General features: G+C 33.8%; 1 protein-coding gene across 1 annotated transcript in view; it reads left to right on the plus strand.

Annotated features, from left to right (window-relative positions):
• The window catches only part of DNAH12 (dynein axonemal heavy chain 12), a 230,090-nt gene that overhangs the window by 73,547 nt on the left and 140,069 nt on the right, over nucleotides 1-16,474 (plus strand). Inside the window, exons 14-18 of the mRNA XM_060161532.1 lie at nucleotides 1,368-1,503; nucleotides 7,041-7,166; nucleotides 8,329-8,463; nucleotides 8,798-8,991; nucleotides 9,973-10,216. Of these exons, the coding sequence (XP_060017515.1) occupies nucleotides 1,368-1,503; nucleotides 7,041-7,166; nucleotides 8,329-8,463; nucleotides 8,798-8,991; nucleotides 9,973-10,216 (835 nt within the window). The remainder of the gene's footprint in view (nucleotides 1-1,367; nucleotides 1,504-7,040; nucleotides 7,167-8,328; nucleotides 8,464-8,797; nucleotides 8,992-9,972; nucleotides 10,217-16,474) is intronic.

The following is a 16,474-nucleotide window of genomic DNA, read 5'->3' on the forward strand; positions in this document are numbered from 1 at the left end:
TAAGAAGAAAGCACCCACAGTAGAATCATCTGTCTTTTTTGCATTATCGACATTAATGCATCCTCCTAAAATTTTGATAATCAAGAATTAACTGCCAAGCCCTACATTATCTGATTCCTGCTCATCTCTACAATTTCATGTTACGTCCTCTCCTTTGTATTCACATTGCCCTGCTTGCCATTCCTAAACTATGCGAAGCTTATTGCTACCTCAGGCTTTAATCCTTGCTATTTTTTCTTCCTTGGAAGCTTTTTTCCTGATATTTGAATGACTCATTTTTTCCTTCTCTCATCTTGAATATCACCTCTCTAGAGAGATATTTCCTGGCCACTTTATATAAAATACTGACCCCTTCTCTATACTCCATCATTCTTTATCCCTTTACTTTGCTTTTTTTTTTTTCTTCATAGCACTTTTTACCACTTAACATTGTGTTATATATTTATGTGCTCTTGTTTCTCTCATCAACTTGAATGTAGGCTTTATGATGATAGGGACTTATCTATTTGCTGTTATATCTCCAGTGCTTAGAACTTTGCTTAGCACATTGTAGGTACTCAATCATTTATTAGATGAATGAATAAGTATAATTACTCACATAATATAAATGAAATACCTGCATGAACTAAAATTTATTTTTAAAATCACTTACCTCTTTTGTACTTTGTTTTTGCAAGGGTTTTTTCTGATATTTCTAATAATGGCATGACAGTACTGATACTGCCAAGTACAAGGAAAAAAATTCTATGAAATATACCTTTAGTTGAATAATGGCTATAGGGTATCTAGGTTCATACTTACATACATATATATTCTGAAAGAATCATAGATTTTTAAATGTATACAGAGGTTTGATCTTTTTACTTACCACATTTCACAAGGGACACTAATAATAATAATAATTAAGCTGATGATTATACTAAAAATTATAGTTATAGTTACCAGTAATTGAGAGTGTACTGTGTGCTAGGCTCTTTTACATTCATTATTCATTATTGTATTACAACAATCCTGCAAGATGAATGTTAATAACTTCATTTTACAAATATGAAAGCTAAACCTATGAGATTTACATAAGTTCTCAAAGCTAGTAGCAGCTGAGGCAGGATTTAGACGTAGGGCTGCTTGATCCAAAGCATGCTCTATGTCACACAGAAAATGTTACCTTAATTTTATAGATTTTATAGATGTATGATGTATCCTGAGTTATATCAGATAAGTTATGCTTAAATATTTTAAGATATATTAGTGAATTAACCAATTTTCTTAGGATCACAGTTCCTATTTTATAGTAATCATAATAAAATTTATTTAGTGTGATAGAGCATTAATTACTTTAACTATAATAAAGCAGGGTATTATGTCAGTATTTGCAGTGAATTTGAAGCAATCAAAGAGCATGCATTAAAAGTCCCTGAGACAACAGAAGAGATGATGGAGCTCATATCTTACGTAGAAAAAGCCCGGACTGTAAGAATTAATGAGTTGGTTTCACGGATCAAGGTAAGAATTTTTAAATTTACATATTTTAAAATATTTTTTCATTGTGAAATATGATAAACATATTGGAAGTGTATAAAACATATAGTTAAACAAAGTTATAAAAAAACCACAAAGTTATAAAGTGAACACCTATGTTGCCACCACCAAGGTCAAGAAATAGGATATTGCCAGCACCCTAGAAACCCTCTGCGTATGACTATCTGACCATAACTGCTTCCCTTCCTTTACCTCCTAGAGGTGTCGACTTGGTTTCTACAGTAATCTTTTTTATTTTTCTTCAGTTCCACCTTAACAAAGGTTTAAAAAAATATTTTCTTTTATAGTTTCTACATTTAGTAGTACATATGCTTATACTTTCCCCACCACAAGGTTATATACCTATTCACCTATATTGTACTCTAATTTTTGTTTAAAAATGTGAAATATAGGGACTTCCCTGGCGATCCAGTGGTTAAGATGCCGTGCTTCCACCGCAGGGGGCATAGGTTTGATCCCTGGTCGGGGAACTAAGATGTCACATGCCGCACGGCATGGCTGAAAGGAAAAAAAAAAAAAAAATTAAAATACAATACACACCAAAAATTGCATAAAAAATAAATTGTACAATTTAAAATGTTATAAAGTAAACATCCAGTAATTATCATCCAGGGAAAGAAATAGAAGCTTGTCAACACTCTAGAAGCCCATTACAATCTCCTGTCTTTTTCTGGATGTGAACACTATCCTGACTTTTATAGTAGTCATTTCCTGCTCTTCTTTGTAGTTTTACCATCTAAATATGCATTCCTAATCAATATAGCTACTTTTTGTTTCATTTTGATCTTTATATAAATAGAATCATACTATTTCTATTCTTTTGTGTCTTGTCAACATTATGTTAGTAATGTCATTGTTCCTTAACTTTCATTTATTTTCATTGATGTCTGGTACTCATATTATATAACCATAGAATAAAATAATTTATTATTTTAATTTTACTGTTCTGGATAGTTGAGTTGTTTCTACTTTTGCTACTAAAAGCAATGCTTCTGGGAACATTTCTGTATGTGTACGCTGGTGCGTATATTCATGCATTTCTTCCAGGTGTTATAAGATATACTTATTGTCACCTTTACTAGCTAAGGCAAAACTCTTTTCTAAAGTAGTTCCAATTTTATACTCCTATCAGCAGTGTTTAAGAGTCCTGTTGTTTTATATCCTTACCCATACCTGCTATTGTGACATATTTAAAATTTTGCCAGTCTGTTGGGTGGAGGTTACTGAATTTTTAATTTGCATTTTCCTGAAAAAAAATTTTTCATATGCTTATTGACCGTTTGGAGCTCCTCTTTTGTGAAATACTAGTATTTTTTTTTAATTAAAAGAAAATTTTATTTTTAAATTTTTATTTATTTATTTATATTTAAAATTGAAGTATACTTGATGTACAATATTATATAAGTTACAGGTGTACAATATAGTGACGTGCAATTTTTAAAGGTTATGTTCCATTTATAGTTATTATAAAATATTGGCTCTATTTCCTGTGTTGTACAATGTATCCTTGTGGCTTATTTTATGCATAATAGTTTGTACCTCTTAATCCCATACCCCTATAATGCCTCTCCCCCTTCCCCCTCCCCACTGGTAACCACTGGTTTGTTCTCTAAATCTGTGAATCTGTTCCTTTTTTTGTTATATTCACTAGTTTGTTGTATTTTTTAGATTCCACATATAAGTGATATCATTCAGTATTTTTCTTTCTCTATCTGGCTTTCTTTCTCTCTATTTCACTTAGCATAATACCCTCCAAGTCCATCCATATTGTTACAAATGGGAAAGTTTCATTCTTTTTTATGGCTGTGTAGTATTTCACTCCAGTACATGTCTTTTACCTATTTTTCTTTTGGGTTGTGTGTCCTTTTCTAATTGATTTATAGTAGTTTTTAAAAAAATTGTGATAAGATATACATAACATAAAGTTTACCATCTTTACCTTTTTTTTGGGGGGGGGGTTACGCGGGCCTCTCACTGTTGTGGCCTCTCCCGCTGCGGAGCACAGGCTCCGGACGCGCAGGCTCACCGACCATGGCTCACGAGCCCAGCCACTCTGCGGCATGTGGGATCTTCCCAGACCGGGGCACGAACCCATGTCCCCTGCATTGGCAGGCGGACTCTCAACCACTGCGCCACCAGAGAAGCCCCATCTTAACCATTTTTAAGTGTATAGTTCAGTGTAGTAGTTTTGAATATATTATTGATTTATTTATTTCAGTTTTTAATGGTGTTTTGATGAATGGAAGTTCTTAATTTTAATGTATTTCACTCTGTATTTATTTCAGTTTTTAATGGTGTTTTGATGAATGGAAGTTCTTAATTTTAATGTATTTCACTCTGTATTTATTTCAGTTTTTAATGGTGTTTTGATGAATGGAAGTTCTTAATTTTAATGTAGTCAAGTGGAGCAAATTTTTTTTTTTCTTTTTATAGCTAGTGCTTTCTGTATCTTGTTTAAGAAATCCTTTTCTACCCAGGGTCATCAAGATTTTTTTCTTGTGTCCTTTTCTGGAAGCTGTTTAGTTTTGCCTTTCAGGTTTAGATTTTCAGTCTTCCTGGATTTTATTTCTGTGAATGATGTGAGGTCCTATTTAATTACTTTTTTATATGCATGAGCAGTTACATATTTATTGAAGAGACTATACTTTCCCCACTGCTCTGCAGTGCCATCTCTATTATATATCAAGTGTCCCTATATGTGCAGATCTGTTTTAAGACATTCTATTCTGTTTTATTGGCCTTTTGTCTATCCTTGTATCAATACCACACTGACTTAATTACAACAGCTTAATTGTAATAGCAATAATAATTCTTGATTCCCGGTAGAGCATGTCCTCCCACTCTATTCTTCATCAAGTTTCTTGTTTGTTCTTGGCTATTAGTATTTTCATATAAATTTTAGAATTAGATGATCACAACCCATAAAATAACGTTTTGGGATTTTCATTGAGATTGCATAAAATTGATAATAAACGTAGAGAATTAGCATCTTTCCAATATAAATTTTAGAATCAGTTTTTCACATTCTGCAAAAATCTGTTGGAATTTTGATTAGAAATGCATTAAATAGATGGAGAGAATCAGTACATACACTGTGGAGTCTTCCAGTTCATGATATATCATTTATTCATTTACCTCTTCTTTAACATCTCTTAATATTTTATAATTTTCTCTGTAGAGGTTGTGCACATCTTTTGTTAGTTATATTTTCAGGTACTTGATATCTTTTAATGTTATATTAAATTATATCTTAAATTTTTCATCTTATCTTAGTTACTTGAATACAAAAATAAAATTAACTTATATTAATAGACTTTAAAAAAATAGTTTTAGATTTACAAAAAAACCTAGTAGATAGTACAGAGAGTTCCCATATTACACACACATCCTCACACAGTCAATTTTCTCATTATTAACATCTTACACTAATATGGTACATTTGTTATAATTATTAAACCAATACTGATATATTATTAACTAAAGTCCATAGTTTATTCAGATTTCCTTAGTTTTTACTGAAAGCCCTTTTTCTATCTCAGGAACTCATCTGAGATACCACATTGTATCTAGTTGTCATGTATCCTTAGGCTTCTCTTGGCTCTGAGAGTTTCTTAGGTTTTCCTTGCTTTTGATGTTCTTGATAGTTTTGAGAAGTAGGAATTTGTCTGCTATTTTTCTCATGATTAGAACGGGGTAGTCGGTTTTTTGGAGGAGAATCACAAAGGAAAAGTGCCATTTTCATCACGTCATTTCAAGGATACATATTATCAACATGGCATTTGATGTTGAGCTTGATCACCGGCAGAAGTAGTGTTTATCATGTCTCTCCACTCTTTTCTCCCCCTTTCCATACTGTCTCCTTTGGAAGGAAGTCACTGTATGCATCCACACTTAAGAACTGGGAGTTGTGCTTTCCTCCTTTACAGTAGGGTAGCTACATTATTTATTTGGAATTATTCTGCATAGGAGACTTGTTTCTTCTCCGCTGCTTTTTAATTTATTCAATGATTTATTTATATGAACTTATGTATATTTATTTTATGCTTTGACTATAATATAATATAAAATTTATTTTTATATGCAAAGTAATAGCTATCACTAAATTTTTTCTTAATTAAAAAATTTTTATTTAAATATCCTAACTTTAAAATTTATATGTTTTTTTCTCTTTTTAATTTTAACAGTTTATCTGAAGATTCTTTTGGAATGTCTACATATACTATTTTATAACTAGTAGTTAATGACAGTTTTGGTTTTGTCCTTATCAAACATTACACATTTCTAAAACTTTATTTTCTTTGCTATTATGGACTGGTTAGGATCTTTAGTAATGTTGAATAGAAGTCATCTTGATCCCAATCTCAAAGGGAAAGGCTTCAAGATTTCACTATTAAGTATGAAATTTGCTATAGGTTTTTTATAGGTTCCCTTATGAGATTAGTAAATTCTCTTCTATGGGAGGGTGGGGAGGATGCATTGGGAGATTGGGATTGACATATGCACACTACTATATATAAAATAGATAACTAGTAAGAACCTACTGTATAGCACAGGGAACTCTACTCAGTACTCTGTAATGACCTATATGGGAATGGGATCTAAACAAGAGTGGATATATGTATATGTATAACTGATTCACTTTGCTGTACAGCAGAAACTAACAAAATATTATAAATCAACTATACTCCAATAAAAATTAAGTGAAAAACATTACTGTGAATGCATGTTGAATTTTATCTTTTTTTGCATCTATTGGGGTGATCTTATGCTTTTTCTCCTTTAATCTATTAATATAATTGATTACATGAATCAGATTTTATTAGGTTAATTTCTATATGCAACATAATACATATATGATGCATTCTGCATATTATATATATTATATACATATACAGCAAATATGTAAGCTATAGAGGGTAAAGATATTCAACTTCTCTATTCAGGTAAATCTGTTGGTTTTAAAGGTTTTTGTTTTGTTTTGGTTTGGTTTTGCCATTCACCCCTAAACTCTTTCTAGACAATTGCTGTATGCTAATGGTAGGCAAAAAAAGTGGTACTGTCACTGAAGATGCAAAACAAAATAAAAGATGCTAAAATCTTTGTCAACAAAGATTCAAAATTAAATACATAAGAATAAAAAATGTAAAATCTTTTAAAAGAAAAAAATTTAAAGGGTTGCTGAACAAAAGCTGCATATTTCATCATCATTTTCAGTCATCTACATGGAGACTCAAGAGTACCTTTCTGTTAAGTCAACTGCAAGTGAAAACTTTTAAAAAGCTTTATTTCTGGTATAAAAATCTGCAATTGTGTGGTATGAAGCCAAATAAATAACCCTACAGTTATTGAAATACCCATATGGTTTGGGTAATATGAAATATCAGTTAACAATGTGAGTCAGATTGAAATTTGAGAGAGTATTAGAAATTGTTATTGGTTCTCTTTTTCATAATGCTTTAGATTTTGTATATGGTTTAATATACCTGGAGTTTCTTCTGTAGGAATCTAAACGCCGGATGAGTTACTTTTTAGATGTATTTCTATTTCCTCCAGAAGACTTAGCTTTAAATTCAGCTGTCCTTATGTGGCCTTGGAAAATTAATCCCATCTTTGATGAAAATGATGAGGTGAATATATTTTTCAATATGTAGTTTTGTATTATGATATTTTAAGCACAATGTTCGTTTAATTTTCATACATACATGCCATCTACCCTTAAAAAGTATCTTCATGTGTCCGTATGATTTTGGGGTTAGCCACATTTATGGCCCTGCAGGCTTAGGCTTAACCCACAAAGTTGTAAAGAGTGGGACTGACAGGGCTTCCCTGGTGGCACAGTGGTTGAGAGTCCGCCTGCCGATGCAGGGGACACGAGTTTGTGCCCCAGTCCGGGAAGATCCCACATGCCACGGCGCGGCTGGGCCCGTGAGCCATGGCCGCTGGGCCTGCGCGTCCGGAGCCTGTGCTCCGCAACGGGAGAGGCCACAACAGTGAGAGGCCCGCGTACCCCCAAAAAAATAAAACAAAAAAAAGTGGGACTGACATTAAAAAAGTCAGAACTATTTACAAATTAATAATAATAATTGTAAGCTCTGTGCTATTAAATCATTTAATACTCACAAAAATCCCAGGTGCTCCTATTTTCCCCATTTCATAGATGAGAAAAATGAGTTTCAGAGAAGTTAAGTAACTTTCCCAGGAAGAAGTAGCAGATTCAGGATTTTATATAAGACTGAATATAGTTCAGATTTTGAAAAAGTCCTAATGTAAACTAGTTTCTCCTAAACTGGGAAGTGAGATGGTATAGTAGTAATGAAAAGCATGGACTTCAGTTAGATAAGCCAGAGTTCTAATCCAGATTTTGACTTTTATGATTTTGTGACATTGGACATGCCTCTTAACCTCTATATGCTTAAATTTCTTTACTTCTGAAATGAGGATACTAATACTTGTGGTAATATAGGTAGAGTGTTTAATCAATCTTGACATAACAAGTGCTCAATATATGGTAGCTTTTATTATTTTCCCAGAATCTGTTAAATAGTTAAAGTATCTATTTAATAAATAAGAATTGTTACAGTCACTTCAGAGATATAGGAAAGTTTTTCTGTGTGGTTTTGTGGTTTATTTTTCTTTTCATTTTTATATCAGTCAATGTTTTATTTTTGTACAATGTTTTATTTTTACTTCGCTGATGTTTTTTGTTACTGTATAAAGCATTCGGATTTCTGATTTGATAATTCTTTGCTTTGTAACAAAATAGTTAACATGAATAATTTTCTTTTAAAGCTCCTTGAGAATGCTAAACATAAAAAAGAAAGTGAGCTAATAGAAAAGAGAGAGAAACTGATTTTGGAAATAGAAAAGGAATCACGCCGCATGGAAGAGTTTGCAGAATTCGCAGAACTGGACCGCATGCAGCAGGTCTGATAAATATAGACAGTAGCTATGGCAGGCTGGTAGATTAATACAGGACATGTTTCTATAATATAGAAAAACCTGTGCTTACTAAGGCAAACAGAGGCCTGACTCTTAGGCCTGGGACTGCTGCTAATTATGTAATCTTTTTTTGTGATTTAGTTTTCTATTTGTAAGATAGACATAACCATACCTTTTGCTCTGTGTCATGGTGATGTTGTGAAGTTGATGTTTAAAGTTGCTATATAAATGCAAGGACATAGCCTATGCAGTATTATATAATTTTATTTTTATAACATTTCTTGGGTATTTCTTGAAATAAAAAATTATTTGCTTTCAGTATGTGACAGATGTAAGACAACTACAAAAACGTATTCAGGAATCTGAAGAAGCAGTTCAATTTATTAATAAAGAAGAGGAACTTTTCAGATGGGAACTGACAAAATATCCTGAACTGGATAAATTAAAAGTTAACATTGAGCCCTATCAGAAGTTTTTTAATTTAGTTTTGAAGTGGCAACGAACAGAAAAACGGTAATTTCTGGTAATAAAAAATTAAGTAAAGATATACAAAGATTTATAAAATGTACATTGATTGTTGTTGTTGGCTAGGTGTTTAAAAGTAGGATTTATCTGTCCATTTGAAAGAGAAACCAAATATTATATAGAAGCATCAAATATTGCTAAGGCGCCACCTAGCCTTACTAATATAATATCTAAAGTCTCACCTGGGTTTTCCAGAGTTGATTCATTTTTTAATGCAATTAATTCATTTGACTCATTCATTTGACACTAAGAATTAGAAGTATGGAGTCAAATCAGCATTTCATCTGGATACTGTTAGTTGTCCGTTTACAGTCTGATTCATATTTTTGTACATGCAGCATAGCTGAAATTGTGGTTTTAGTATTGTCTGTCATCATTCTATCTGTGTGACTGAGAAAAACTGTTAATTGCTCTTGTTCTCAGTTATTTCTACTATAAAATGAAGGGCCTAGCCTAAAGATCTGTAAGGCCTTTTCACACACCAGAAGTCTCTGAGTTTAATATTTTTTAAATTAAAATATCCTATTTTTTTCACTTAATTCTGTTTTTAATCATTCTTCCTTAGTCTTTTTTCTTTAATAAATTTATTTGTTTATTTTTGACTGTGTTGGTTATTCATGCTGCATGCAGGCTTTTTCTAGTTGCGGCGAGCGGGGGCTACTCTTCGTTGTGATGTGCGGGCTTCTCGTTGCAGCAGCTTCTCTTGTTGTGGGGCACGGGCTCTAGGCGCACAGGCTTCAGTAGTTGTGGCTCGTGGGCTCTAAAGCACAGACTCAGTAATTGTGGCTTGCGGGCTCTAGAGCACAGACTCAGTAGTTGTGGCGCACAGGCTTAATTGCTCCACGGCATGTGGGATCTTCCTGGACCAGGGGTCAAACCCGTGTCCCCTGCATTGGCAGGCAGATTCCTAACCACTGTGCCACGAGGGAAGCCCTTCTGAGTTTAATATTACTTTTTCTTTCAATTCAGGTGGATGGATGGAGGGCTTTTGGACCTTAATGGGGAAAGCATGGAAGCTGATGTAGATGAATTTTCCCGAGAAATTTTTAAGACTCTGAAATTTTTCCAAACAAAGCAAAGGAAGGAATTACAAGAAAAAAGAAAGGCAGCAAAAAGACGATCTCTGGGAGAAGAGAAACTTGAAGAAGAACCAAAAGAGAATCCTACTATTACTATGTGCACTGCAGTAATGGAGCAGATAAAAGTTATTAAGGTATAAACACATTTAATGACATTTTTAAAAGCCCTGGTAGAGTTGTTTGCATCAAGTGCTAGTGAAGAGAAATGGAAAAACTGGAAAGCAAAACCAAAGCTGAATCCAGAAAACTTGACCTATTAATACATGCTTCATTCTTTCCTGATGATGTCATCGAAATCAATCCCTTCATAGAACAATACTTAACAAATAGAAGACTGTAATGACCAGTTACAATGATTGGAAGAGGGTAAAAAATTACTAGAATAAACAAGTTAGCCTATACTATGGGCAGCAACCCAGGGTACCAATTAGCTGAGAAAGGTTTGGAGTCACACTACCTAGGTTTATATCACAATTCTGCGCTTGGTAATGGCAATATGCCACTTGTGCAAGATATTTAACTTCTCATGCCTCAGTCACCTCATTTATAAATAGAGGATAATAACAGTTTTTGTGACAGTAAATAATACATCTACGTTCCCAAGGCAGTACTGGCAGTGGTTCTAGTGGTAGTGCCAAGTTTCCACTGTCGGCATGCTCAGAGTGCAAACTCTGCTTTTCAACATTGTTCCTGTCTGTGTCTAGCACTCTCAGATATACTATGAGCTGCCTGAAAATTTTTTTAAAGTAACTACTTAAAATTTTTTTCAATATTTAATAAATTTGCATGGTTTAAAAATATAAAAAGATATACCTGAACGGTCTCCTTGCTGTGTTTCTCACCTGTTATTAGGTTATCAATGTTACTAGTTTCTATTGTATACTTCAGGGTATTTTTACATGTATAACAATGTGAATATATATTCTAATCCTTCCATCTTTTTACATAAAAATAGAATACTGAAAAAAAATAGCATACCGTTTATATTATTTCCCCCCTTTGTTTTAATTTATCTTGGAGACCTTTTCTTATTGTATATAGAGTGTTTTCATTCTTTTTTACACCTATAAATATTATATATTGGTGTAAAATTTCTGTGTGTGAAGGTGTGACTGTAAGGTAAATTGCCAAAGAGTAAATTCCAGGTTAAAATATTACAGTTGAATTACCTTCTGTATGGCTTTTACCAGTATGTACTCTCACCAACCTTGACAACAGAATATCATCAAACTTGGGTGTTTGTTAATCTGCTAGAAGAATTTCATTTTTCTTATTACATAAAATGTTAAGCCTAAATTAATATATTTAAGAATATTTTGTATTTCTTTGCCTGTGAGCTATTTGGTCTTCTTGTCTATTGTTTTAATTGAATTTATGGTCTTTTTCTTACTGATTTCTAGTCCTAGAAACATGACTAGGGAGATTAGGCTTTGTATGTTAATATTAATAGTATGTTAATATTTTATTGAAGATTTTTGAGATTATGTTCAGAAGCAATGTTGGTCTTAATTTTCTTTTCTTGTAATATCTTTGTCAGGTTTTGCTATCAGGATTATGTTGGCCTTATGAAACAAATGGGAAATTTTATCTCTATTTTCCAAAAGAGTTTTGTATAAAATTGTTATTATCTCTTTCTTAAATATTTTAGAGAAACGTTTGCTAGTGAAACCATTGACCTGGAGCTTCATGGGAAGGATTTTGAAAACAGTTTTAATTTTTAAAATAGATATAGGAATATTCAGATTTGTGTTAATTTTGTGTCAATTTTGGTAAATTGTATTTTTCAAGGAATTTTTCCATTTTCTAAAGTTGTTAAATTTATTGCCATAAAGTTGCTCATAATATTTATTTATTATCTTTTAATGTCGGTGGAATCTATAGGGATAACTCCTTTTTCATTCCAAATATCAATAATTTAAATTTTCTCTCTTTTTTCTTAATCAGCCTAGTTAGGGATTTAGTTATAGTTTATTGTTAACATTTAAGCCTTTGGTCTTTTTTTTTTTTTTTTTTTTCGGTGCGCGGGCCTCTCACTGTTGTGGCCTCTCCTGTTGCGGAGCACAGGCTCCGGATGCGCAGGCCTAGCGACAATGGCTCACGCGCCCAGCCGCTCCGCGGCACGTGGGATCTTCCCGGACTGGGGCATGAACCCGTGTCCCCTGCATCGGCAGGCGGACTCTCAACCACTGCGCCACCAGGGAAGCCCGATCATATATGGTTTTTATTCTTCAATTTGTTAATATGGTGTATCACATTCATTGATTTGTGTATGTTGAAGAATCCTTGCATCCCTGGGATAAATCCCACTTGATCATGGTGTATGATTCTTTTTTTAAACATCGTTATTGGAGTATAATTGCTTTACAATGGTGTGTTAGTTTCTGCTTTATAACAAAGTGAATCAGCTATATATATGCATATATTCCCATATCTCTTCCCTCTTGTGTCTCCCTCCCACCCTCCCTATCCCACCCCTCTAGGTGGTCACAAAGTACAGAGGAGCTGATCTCCTTGTGCTATGCGGCTGCTTCCCACTAGCTATCTGTTTTACATTTGGTAGTATATATAAGTCCATGCCACTCTCTCACTTCATCCCTGCTTACCCTTCCCCCTCCCCGAGTCTTCAAGTCCTTTCTCTACGTCTGCATTTTTATTCCTGTCCTGCCCCTAGGTTCTTCAGAACCTTTTTCCCCCCTAGATTCCATATATATGTTTTAGCATATGGTATTTGTTTTTCTCTTTCTGACTTAATCACTCTGTATGACAGACTCTAGGTCCATCCACCTCACTACAAATAACTCAGTTTCATTTCTTTTTATGGCTGAGTAATATTCCATTGTATATATGTGCCACATCTTCTTTACCCATTCATCTGTTGATAGACACTTAGGTTGCTTCCATGTCGATGGCTATTGTAAATTGAGCTGCAGTGAACATTTTGGTACATGACTCTTTTTGAATTATGGTTTTTTCAGGGTATATGCCCAGTAGTGGGGCATATACTGCTGGGTCGTATGGTAGTTCTATTTTGAGTTTTTTAAGGAACCTCCATACTATTCTCAATAGTGGCTGTATCAATTTACATTCCTATTTACATTCCTACCAAGAGTGCAAGAGGGTTCCCTTTTCTCCACACCCTCTTCAGCATTTATTGTTTGTCGAATTTTTGATGATGGCCATTCTGACTGGTGTGAGGTGATACCTCATTGTAGTTTTGATTTGCATTTCTCTAATGATTAGTGATGTTGAGCGTTCTTTCATGTGTTTGTTGGCAATCTGTATATCTTCTTTGGAGAAATGTCTATTTAGGTCTTCTGCCCATTTTTGTATTGGGTTGTTTGTTTTTTTGATATTGAGCTGCATGAGCTGCTTGTATATTTTGGAGATTAATCCTCTGTAATTTGCTTCATTTGCAAATATTTTCTCCCATTCTGAGGGTTGTCTTTTCGTCTTGTTTATGGTTTCCTTTGCTGTGCAAAAGCTTTTAAGTTTCATTAGGTCCCATTTGTTTATTTTTGTTTTTATTTCCATTTCTCTAGGAGGTGGTCTAAAAGGATCTTGCTATGATTTATGTCATAGAGTGCTCTGCCTATGTTTTCCTCTAAGAGTTTGATAGTGTCTGGCCTTACATTTAGGTCTTTAATCCATTTGGAGTTTATTTTTGTGTATGGTGTTAGGGAGTGTTCTAGTTTCATTCTTTTACATGTAGCTGTCCCGTTTTCCCAGCACCACTTATTGAAGAGACTGTCTTTCCTCCATTGTATACTCTTGCCTCCTTTATCAAAGGTAAGGTGACCTTATGTGTGTGGGTTTATCTCTGGGCTTTCTATCGTGTTCCACTGATCTATATTTCTCTTTTTGTGCCAGTACCATACTGTCTTGTTTACTGTAGCTTTGTAGTATAATCTGAAGTCAGGGAGCCTGATTTCTCCAGCTCCATTTTTCTGTCTCAAGATTGCTTTGGCTATGAGGTCTTCTGTGTTTCCATACAAATTGTGAAGTTTTTTGTTCCAGTTCTGTGAACAATGCCATTGGTAGATTGCATTGAATCTGTAGATTGCTTTGGGTAGTATAGTCATTTTCACAATGTTGATTTTTCCAGTCCAAGAACACAGTATATCTCTCCATCTGTTTGTAGCATCTTTAATTTCTTTCATCAGTGTCATAGTTTTCTGTATACAGGTCTTTTTTCTCCATAGGTAGGTTTATTCCTAGGTATTTTATTCTTTTTCTTGTAGTGGTAAATGGGAGTGTTTCCTGAACTTCTCTTTCAGATTTTTCATCATTAGTGTATAGGAATGCAAGAGGTTTCTATGCATTAATTTTGTATCCTGCTACTTACCAAATACATTGATTTGCTCTAGTAGTTTTCTGGTAGCATCTTTAGGATTCTCTATGTATAGTATCATGTCATCTGCAAACAGTGGCAGATTTAAATCATCTTTTCCGATTTGGATTCCTTTTATTTATTTTTGTTATCTGATTGCTGTGGCTAAAACTTCCAAAACTATTTTGAAGAATACTGGTGAGAGTGGACAACCTTGTCCTGTTCCTGATCTTAAAGGAAATGGTTTCTTCAGATTTTCACCATTGAGAATGATGTTGGCTGTGGGTTTGTCATATATGGCCTTTATTATGTTGAGGTAAGGTCCCTCTATGCCTATTTTCAGGGGGGTTTTATTATAAATGGGTGTTGAATTTTGTCAAAAGCTTTTTCTGCATCTATTGAAATGATCATATTGTTTTTCTCCTTTAATTTGTTAAGATGGTTTATCACATAGATTGATTTGCATATATTGAAGAATCCTTGCATCCCTGGGATAAACCCCACTTGATCATGGTGTATGATCCTTTTAATGTGTTGTTGGATTCTGTTTGCTAGTGTTTTGTTCAGGATTTTTGCATCTATATTCATCAGTGATATTGGTCTGTAATTTTCTTTTTTTGTAGTATCTTTGTCTGGTTTTGGTATCAGAGTGATGGTGGCCTCGTAGAATGAGTTTGGGAGTGTTCCTTCCTCAGCAATTTTTTGGAAGACTATGAGAAGGATGGGTGTTAGCTCTTTTCTAAATGTTCGATAGAATTCACCTGGGAAGCCATCTGGTCCTGGACTTCTTTTTGTTGGAAGATTTTTAATCACAGTTTCAATTTCATTACTTGTGATTGGTCTGTTCATATTTTCTGTTTATTCCTGTTCAGTCTTGGAGGGTTATATCTTTCTAAGAATTTGTCCATTTTTTCCAGGTTGTCCATTTTATTGGCATAGAATTGCTTGTAGTAGATGCTTAGGATGCTTTGTATTTCTGCGGTGTCTGTTGTAACTTCTCTTTTTTCGTTTCTAATTTTATTGATTTGAGTCCTCTCCCTCTTTTTCTTGATGAGTCTGGCTAAAGGCTTATCAATTTTGTTTATCTTCTCAAATACCCAGTTTTTAGTTTTGTTGATCTTTGCTATTGTTTTCTTTGTTTCTATTTCATTTATTTCTTCTCTTATCTTTATGATTTCTTTCATTCAACTTACTTTGGGTTGGTTTGTTCTTCTTTCTCTAGTTCCTTTAGGTGTAAGGTTACATTGCTTATTTGAGATTTTTCTTGTTTCTTCCCTCTTAGAACTGCTTTTTACTTCCCTCTTAGAACTGCTTTTGCTGCATCCCATAGGTTTTAGATGGTCATGTTTTCATTGTCATTTGTCTCTAGGTATTTTGATTTCCTCTTTGATTTCTTCAGTGATCTCTTGGTTATTTAGTAACGTATTGTTTAACCTCCACGTGTTTGTGTTTTTTACATTTTTTCCCCTGCAATTGATTTCTAATTTCATAGTATTGTGGTCAGAAAAGATGCTTGATATGATTTCAGTTTTCTTAGATTTATCAAGGCTTGATATGTGACCCAAGATGTGATCTATCTTGGGGAATGATCCATGTGCACTTGAGAAGAAAGTGTAATCTGCCATTTTTGGATGGAATGTCCTATAAATATCAATTCAATCTATCTGGTCTGTTGTGTCATTTAAAGCTTGTGTTTCCTTATTAATTGTCTGTCTGGATGATCTGTCCATTGGTGTAAGTGAGGTGTTAAAATCCCCCACTATTATCGTGTTACTGTCAATTTCCTCTTTATAGCTATTAGCATTTGCCTTATGTATTGAGGTGCTCCTGTGTTGGGTGCATATATATTTATAATTGCTATGTCTTCTTTGATTGTTCCCTTGATCATTATGTAGTGTCCTTCTTTGTCTCTTGTAACATTCTTTATTTTAAAGTCTATTTTATCTGATATGAGTATTGCTACTCCACCTTTCTTTTGATTTCCATTTGCATGGAATTTCTTTTTCCATCCCCTCACTTTCAGTCTGTATGTGTCCCTAGGTCTGAAGGGGGTCTCTTGTAGAGA

The sequence above is a fragment of the Lagenorhynchus albirostris genome, chromosome 10, assembly GCF_949774975.1.
Source record: "Lagenorhynchus albirostris chromosome 10, mLagAlb1.1, whole genome shotgun sequence".
Taxonomy (NCBI): domain Eukaryota; kingdom Metazoa; phylum Chordata; class Mammalia; order Artiodactyla; family Delphinidae; genus Lagenorhynchus; species Lagenorhynchus albirostris.